This window comes from Pseudomyrmex gracilis, unplaced genomic scaffold, assembly GCF_002006095.1.
Source record: "Pseudomyrmex gracilis isolate BER0280 unplaced genomic scaffold, ASM200609v1 scaffold_5, whole genome shotgun sequence".
Lineage (NCBI taxonomy): Eukaryota > Metazoa > Arthropoda > Insecta > Hymenoptera > Formicidae > Pseudomyrmex > Pseudomyrmex gracilis.
The window spans coordinates 630,671-639,413 of NW_018020589.1; the positions used below are offsets into that span (position 1 = coordinate 630,671).

Genomic DNA, 8,743 nt, shown 5'->3' on the forward strand with positions numbered 1-8,743 from the left:
TGAATAGCTATCGAATAGTTCCGTAAAGTCTATATATAGATTCAATAATGTGTATTCTATAATAACTTCTATTCGATATGTAACCGATAAGTGAATATATTCAACATTTTTGTCGATACGATAAGAAAAACGCAACAATGAAATCTCTCAGCCTGATAATGCGACAGAGCTAAAACACTTCCGCTCTGTACTTTGTCATTCATATAAGTTATCATTTACAAGTTGTCAATTAATTTTGTTTTGTGCATCCATGTAAATACAAATCTTCCATTGTGATAAATAGAAAACAATTGTAAACAATTACAAACTGTATATCAAATTTATATATATATATATAAATCTTGAAGCGCAAATTACATACTGTACAGATACGGTAGAATAACTCGAAATAGTTTTCGTACATATCTATGCTGAAAAGAGAAGTCAATCATGACATGTGGAATAAGACGCCATATTGTTTAGGGAATTTTACAACCCGCATCTCATTGGTAGAATATGTGTGCACTTGTATTCAAATTCGCACGTGTATATAGTTTGAAGGTCTGTGTCAATTTTGTTTCGCGATCGTTATTTATAAATTAAAATTATAAAAAGAAAGAAAACTGCTGAGAATATTTTTTTTTTGTGCGAGAAACATACTCGAATTTGTTATTTCGCTGACACCTGCTGACGGTTGCGTTAGAGAAGTGTTTACTTGGGGTTCTCTCTTGATCTCTCCGAAACTTCAAATGTGGCGCCACCCTTCGCATTTAGTTCGTCGTTTCCGGAGTCCACCTGCCAGACGGCGCTAAGAAACTCTACTTGTTCCAACGAGCGAGTTTGTCTTCCGAGTCGGAAGTTCCGAGAACAAGTGCGGAGAGAAGTGAGCAAACGGGCAGTAGAGCGAGAGAGATCCGTGAGTAAGGGCCAGAACGACGCGGGATGCGAAATTGATTCGGAGGAGAGACTTTGAACATCTTTCATCCACGTTGATCGGCCGTCTACTTGGAATTTGTTGATGAACGTTTCGCGCGCCAGTGGCCAGCACAGCAGTTGACCTGCAATCAATAACCCTAAAGAGCGCTTTTTGTGCTGGTCGAGAGGAATATCATAATGGCGAAGAGCGTGGCGTCGAGGGCGATAGACCGCGGGAGTGGGAGACAGTGGTAAAAACAACGCTGAATAGAGCCTGGGAGTCGCGCGTAAGTGAACGAGTATCCCGAATGAGAAAGCGCGTATCGGCGCGCATGGTGTGTGTTTTCGCGTGCCGATTCGAGGAAGGGTGTAGGCTGTATGTGCTTCCGGTGCGCGTCAGTTTTTTTTATATTATATGCCGCAGCAGCCTGGCGATCTCTTCTCGCGAAAGACCCGCGCACCACGCAGTGCAATTAACCTCGCGCGCGGTGCAAATCTGTTTGCTGGTCTACTTGATTTGCGCGTTTGCGTTAAAACTTCATTTCTCTCACTTTGCGCGCTTGTTAAGTTAAGAGCAATCGTCCAAATCTCAAGAATAGCGCGTTAGTAGTAAGTAAACACAGCAAGATTAAACAATTTTAATCAGCAAATCTGTGTGAGAGATAGTGTTTTATGTACAACTTGAGATTAATTGATTGATCTTACTATAGAATATTTCAATGTGTGCTTTCAATATATATATATATTTTTTTTCAAATTATCATTTATATAAAATTCAATGTTTTGAAACTGTTTGAAAAAAAAATAAAATAAATAATTTGAATTTTGCTTCTATTACCTTCATTCTGATTTAACAACAAATTACAATATTTATGGGATTTTGTTCTTTGTCAGTGAGTTAACATAGCAGTGGGAGGAGACATACCAAAACTCTCATATTCCTATAAAAATAGCATCACAAAAATTCAGATCGGCGACTGACGATGAGTCCAAATTCATGCTTTGTCCAGTGGTGTTGTCTACAGTGTGTATATACATATATAAAATATATAAAAATACAATAAAGAATATAAAACCTTGTGTAAAATTAAATATATGTATTTTTAAGTAATTTGCAGTATATCTTTATTTGCAGTTGTATCTTTATAAATTCAAATAAAAAAATTGTTATAGTTTTTGTTAGGAAAAGTAATTTATATGAATATTTACAAATTATTAAATTTAAGTAATAAATAAATCAATAATTCTGGGAAAAAGATAGTGTCTGTATTGTAAATATATAACATGTTACTCTTTTAAAATTAAATAAAATGAAATTTTTGTATTAAAAAATAAATAAAGTATTATCTATATGATTTTAGATTGCTGATGAAGGAATATATTCCTTATAAATCTAGGCAGCACTTTTGCCTAGTCCTAGCGTTCAATTAACGCACCAATTTTCAAATATGGATGATGAAGAAGGAACTTCCAGTTCTGGACCAATGTCTTCATTAAACAGTTTATTTTCATTTACCAGTCCAGCAGTGAAAAAACTGCTCGGTTGGAAACAAGGTGATGAAGAAGAAAAGTGGGCGGAAAAAGCAGTAGACTCTTTAGTGAAAAAACTGAAGAAACGCAAAGGTGCAATTGAAGAATTGGAACGAGCATTAAGCTGTCCTGGCACTCCAAGTAAATGCGTGACAATTCCTAGAAGCTTAGATGGCAGATTGCAAGTTTCGCATCGAAAAGGTCTGCCACATGTGATATACTGCAGAGTTTGGCGATGGCCAGATTTGCAATCGCATCACGAGCTAAAGCCGTTAGAACTGTGTCAATATCCCTTTTCCGCCAAGCAAAAAGAAGTTTGCATTAATCCTTACCACTACAAGAGAGTGGAAAGCCCTGTGCTACCACCGGTATTGGTTCCTAGACATTCGGAATATGCTCCTGGCCACTCACTGTTGCCATTTCAACAATTGACCGATCCGAGTATGCCGCACAATGTGTCCTACTCGTCGAGCGGCTTCAACAATACTGGATCCACAGGTGCGGTTAATCCCACATCGCCCATGTCTTCGGTTGGTTCGGTTCCAAGCCCGGGTAGCGCAACGCTACCGAATCCGCAGAGTCCGTACGGCACTAATGGATTGCCGGAAACACCACCACCAGCTTATTCACCGCCGGAAGACGGATCGCAGACCGGGCAAACTTCACCCTCGGATACTGTTCCGATGGATACCACTACGTCAATCGAAACAGCTACTCCCGTTTGTTACCAAGAACCGCCTTATTGGGCTTCGATCGCTTATTACGAGCTGAATTGTCGAGTAGGTGAAGTGTTTCATTGTCAAACGCATTCCGTGGTCATCGATGGCTTTACAAATCCAAGTAACAACTCTGATCGCTTCTGCCTCGGACAGCTGTCTAATGTAAATCGAAATTCCACAATAGAGAACACAAGGCGGCACATAGGCAAGGGCGTGCATCTGTACTATGTTGGGGGCGAAGTCTATGCCGAGTGTCTTTCGGACTCGGCAATATTCGTGCAGTCTAGAAACTGTAATCATCATCATGGTTTTCATCCTAGTACAGTTTGCAAAATTCCGCCGGGATGTTCGTTGAAGATATTTAACAATCAGGAATTTGCCCAGCTTCTTTCGCAAAGTGTGAATCATGGTTTCGAAGCTGTTTATGAGCTGACAAAAATGTGTACGATCAGGTACTTTCAATTTGTAATATTTACCGTATCATTTTAACTTTTATGTAATAAATAAAATTATTGTTTAACAATACAAAATGTGTTTATTATTATAGAATGTCTTTCGTGAAAGGATGGGGTGCTGAATATCACAGGCAGGATGTTACATCTACGCCTTGTTGGATCGAGGCACATTTGCACGGACCTTTGCAATGGTTAGACAAAGTGTTAACTCAAATGGGCCCACCTCACAATGCCATAAGTTCTGTGTCATAACGTGCAGTAACCATGCATGCAATATACATTAAGAGGAAAGGACAAGTAATTTTGATGCATAATGTTTCTAAATCTAGAAATGTTGGTCTCTTTCTCGCCGTAAATATGTGAAAATTATCGAGACTTTACATAATTATGCTCGACAAGATTAGTTACAGCTGTAAGATATGTAATGCTTACATAAAAGCTATAAAAACAAGAGATAATTACATATATTGAGACAAATATTTAGAAAGAGTATACAAAGTTGTAAGAAAAACTTGTGCACAAATAGTATGTAACATGGTGATCTCTGGGAATTATCGTGAGTGCCGATTATATCTACCCATGCGTAGAACCTATAAAACTGTTTGGCTGTTATCTAGGAAAACATTACATAAAGATAATAACAATTATATATGTGCATAAGAAGAAATATTTTTCAAATCTCTATGCATTAGTTATATAATAGTTTATTTTATATGGAGACTTATAGAGATATTTGTCAGTGTTTTATTTGCAAATCGTTTATTAGATGATTTTAAGATTTATTGTAACGATAAAAAAAAAGAACGAAATCGTAACTATTACAGCTGCTTGACAAAGAAAGTAAGTTCTCCAAATTATGTGGAAAAAAAGTTTTTTTCTTGATAACGGAAAAGTGTAAATGATTATGTATCTGTTAAGTTACATATGTGTGTGCGTGTTTCAAAAAGTACATTTACGTCTACATAGATCTATATATAAGTCAAGATTTTTATTACTAAATAACTACTCGCATGATGTAGCGCTTTTGATGATTGAAAACAATGCGATCTATGTTTCAATTAATGTGTCGGATGCTGATCTCACGTTGACTACCGGAAGTTAACTGCGTCCGATGATATATTTAAACGTCGAGTACATTAATCTGTAGAAAGATGATTCACGCTTGCTCCATCTGTGCGTAAGAATAAATTGCATTGTACTCTTCTCAATTTAGCTGATACTGCGCACCAATTCATACGATGCTTTCTTGTATTTTTTAATTCTTGAAAATATTCAATTAGATAATCTCTCTCGCGTGTTATAAACAAAAATTAAAATATCAAATTTTATACATACACGCATATATATTTTATATATATGTATAAATTATATAACATGTATTATATAATATATATATATATATATATATATATATGTATATATAATATGTATTTTATGTGTGTATACGTACTATATATAAAATTTAATGTAAAACTAAAATCTTATGTACATATATATATATATTCTATATAAGAAAATTTGTGTCATACATATATATATGTGTAACGAAGACGTCGTCGATCAATATGTTATTAGCTCGATTTAAGAGTGTGTTGCTTGACTAAAAAAAAAGAGTTACTTTCATTTTTAATTAATTGGAGTTGATATCACTTTTATTACTTTTTTACATTACAAAAGGTGCCAAAAGAGAATAGAATATTTGCATACATTAATTTTAAGCATTGTGATATTTTATCAGAAAACTGCAATTCTTGTTTTGTGCGCAATCGTGTTCTCAAAGTGCAATCAGTGGTATCTTGGAAAGTACATCGATGTCTTTGTAGTAGCGGTCAGATATTAAATCAGAGCTGATAGAATTTTTCGGACCACTTTCGGAGTTTAGGCCATAAAATCGATTTACAACAAACTGCAAGAATCTATCAGGTCTGTATTTAAACAGTGCCTAAAACTAGACAATATACTACCTTGTTTCACTGCCGTTTGCTGTCATTTGTTTACCGACGTGCCTAGTTATAATCATTGGTCGCGCAACGGGAGTTGCAATGTTTCTCAACGGTTGGAGTTTCTTGATTAGCCTTTCTTTCTCATTCGCCGAAACGTTTAACAATTGAGAAACATCACAACGTGTGTTGTGTTCTATTGAACGCGGCGTTTGCTATTCAACTAACTTAGCAAAGTTTTGATAAAACAAAAAACAAGAAAGTTTTGATAAACAAAAGAAAGTACTAAGGAAATAAGAGATGCGTATTTGCCTAATTAAACAAAATGATAAAAGAAATTAAAATATAACTTAGAGAGAATTGGATTATATATGATTATATTAGATTATACTAACATCTATATGTATATATATTTGTGAAACAAAAAAGATTGACTTCAAATTTCTAAAGTTACCAATAATGGTTGGTACAAACATTAATCAAGTTATTTTCTAAGTGTTGCGTACTTGCGCTACTTATATAAATAATGAGGAGACAATAATCGAAAATTACGGAAAAACAAAAGATACGATATTATATTAAATATGTTCTGCTTGGTATAAGTGCGATAAAAATTTTATTGTTTTATGCAATAGTAATTAGACCTTGGGTCGAATCTTGTTTGAGAGAATCGGTACTCGACGTTCCGTAAACGGAAAATTTAAAATTGGCAGCGGAAAAACACCGCTGGATGATTTATTTTGATTCGTTTTCCGGTTTATTTCTTTCTGCGAGATGTGATCAAATTTTGCATGAGAATTTCATTGAGACGAACATACGAAGTTAAAAGTCTCATAGCGATTATTCTGCGTCGTAATTTCTGTCGATGAACTATCGAAATCAACGAAGAATGTGACATTTGTTCAGTTTCATTGAGTTTTGTCACGAGCACGATGCATTACTGTAGTGTTAAGTGTGCGTATACATATATGTGTATAGTTTCTCATATGCAAGACTACTCTTACAGCTTATATTTACAGCTATTTCATGTTCTCGTCGTCTTTTATTTTCTTGCTAAGTGAATTATATTGTGAATTATTCGCGAAGCCCGTTTACAAAGCAATCTTGTCTAATATTTAGAACATGATCTTCGAAATGGGACTTATTCGATGTTTCTGAAATAGTTGTGTATGTTTGTGTGTGTATGTGTGCGTGCGCGTGCCTGCGTGCGTGCGTGCGTGCGTAATCTTCTCAAAGATGAAACATTGCTTTGTTGCCGCCCAAGTTCGTGCCTTGGATGCCTTTTACATTACGTAGTTATGCATGTAAGACATTATTATATATAATGCGACTTTTCTGACGAGTGTACAAAAGTAGCAAGAATATTGTATCTAGGAGCGCACAAAGTTTTTTTTATCGGGAAACAATTGTAGAAATCTCAAAATGTTCATTTGAAAAATAAATATAATACAGCTTCGAATTTTTTTACGCTGTAACGTCACAATATGTTGTGCGCACTATGTGTACGAGTTAGCATTGAACGTTGTGCCTAATGTTGATTCTTAGTTGTCCGATATATTTATTCGCGATGATGGCGCGATTCAATGTATAAATTGTTAGAATCAGGTTTTGAGTTTGAAGCTTTTTCGAAAATTCTCGCGTGCCTTGCAAAGATTTATAAAAGAAATCGAACGCTTTTGTACGCAACCAAATATATTAAAAACAAACGCATAACTTTTCTTACATATATGTATATATATTTAATACAAATTGATCAAATTATATACATTACTAATTATATACACATTTTACTTGTGAAACAAATAAATTTTATTTTCACACATGTCGCAGTATGATTTTAGAAAATTTGTTTATCGGGTCTATATATAGCAGCGCTCGGTTCCTTTTATAGAAGAGCCATGAGGAATATATATAAATAGATAAAGCGATTGTGTGTGTGTCTGTGTATGTGTGTGTGTGTGTGTGCGCGCGCGCGCGCAAAAGAGGATTTGAAAACGGGCTCGCGATATTTCTCAGTGACTGTACATATAAATTTTCGTGCGAGAGCGCGACACGTGTCTTCGAAATCCATTCCACGTTATATCCTATTAGGGAAAATGATTGAATTAGTTTCCCACTTTGCACAATTTCTCGCTCATGTGGCTGCATCGTGACAGCGGCAACGTAGGCACACGAGATTTTTTCTCTATCTGTACAGCCACCACCTCCTCCGTGAGAGAATAATTTTATTTTGTAGGAGACGCGATAGAGTAAGACTAAAACAGAATTCGGCGCGCGGCCGCACAAGCACGGTGTGTAATACATTTTATTTCCTTGCCGCAACGTTTCTGTTTTCTTTACGTTAAAAAAGACATGTACAGAGAACGATATTTTAATCATGTATATATATATATATATATATATATATATATATATATATATATATGTATATATATATATGTATGTATATATATATGTGTGTGTGTGTATAATGTGTGTAGTAAAAAGAAAAAGAATAGTTGTGTTATATGTGTAACATGTTGTACGGTAAGGGGACACATGTTGCTTGTCGAAAACCTAGCATAGATAGTTGAATAGGCTGTGTACAGGGTATACTTCATTATTGTGCGGAAATGTGTCTAAATGTGTTTCGACATTTATTTAACCAAGTACCCTGTATGCTAAATGTATAAAAAGAGATGATTTTATCGTCGTTGCTCGACAAAAAAAACATTCAGATGCTCGGCAGTAAATGTGTGTATGAGATCCCGGAGAGATTCTTAGAATAAGATTATTCGTGACCAGATTGTGTATTGTTCGATATATAAAATTTATATGCATTCACACACTCAACGGACAACGCGTTTTAATCACGCCTATGATGTCTACACATGCATTTTTGGTAATCATTTGTCTTGTGCAGCTCTAAGTACGAAATAAAATTAATAGCCTACCTGTGTAATCCATGTGCAATTAAATACGATGGTTCTCGATTCGCATTTGTACGTTTGTATGACACGATCCCTTGTTTCTCCTCTCGTCATCACTCACGAAACAAAAATAATGCGACGCAACGCAAATAGAAACAAAACTAGGTGTGGGGTTTTTGGCAAATTTATAAAAATTTTCTAAAGACACTTGTTCAAATTTTGTATTTTGATCAGGATGTAGCAGTATAGCGTAATATTTATTTTTCAATTTGATTTATTTCATTCATAAAGCAACA

General features: G+C 35.2%; 1 protein-coding gene across 1 annotated transcript; it reads left to right on the plus strand.

Moving 5' to 3' along the window:
* Window positions 1-55: 55 nt before the first annotated feature.
* On the plus strand, window positions 56-4,915 carry LOC109857564 (protein mothers against dpp). Its single transcript, XM_020434011.1, has 3 exons — window positions 56-1,181; window positions 2,256-3,595; window positions 3,691-4,915. Exons 2-3 carry the CDS (start codon window positions 2,343-2,345, stop codon window positions 3,848-3,850), a joined length of 1,413 nt encoding a protein of 470 aa, XP_020289600.1. The 5' UTR covers window positions 56-1,181; window positions 2,256-2,342; the 3' UTR covers window positions 3,851-4,915.
* Window positions 4,916-8,743: the final 3,828 nt, after the last annotated feature.

What these genes read in the sequence shown, in the direction of transcription:
- LOC109857564 (XM_020434011.1), top strand. Translation starts at nt 2,343, where the DNA reads ATGGATGATGAAGAAGGAACTTCCAGTTCTGGACCAATGTCTTCATTA. An exon ending in ACAAAAATGTGTACGATCAG is followed by an intron (nt 3,596 to 3,690) that starts GTACTTTCAATT and finishes TTATTATTATAG; the next exon opens with AATGTCTTTCGTGAAAGGAT.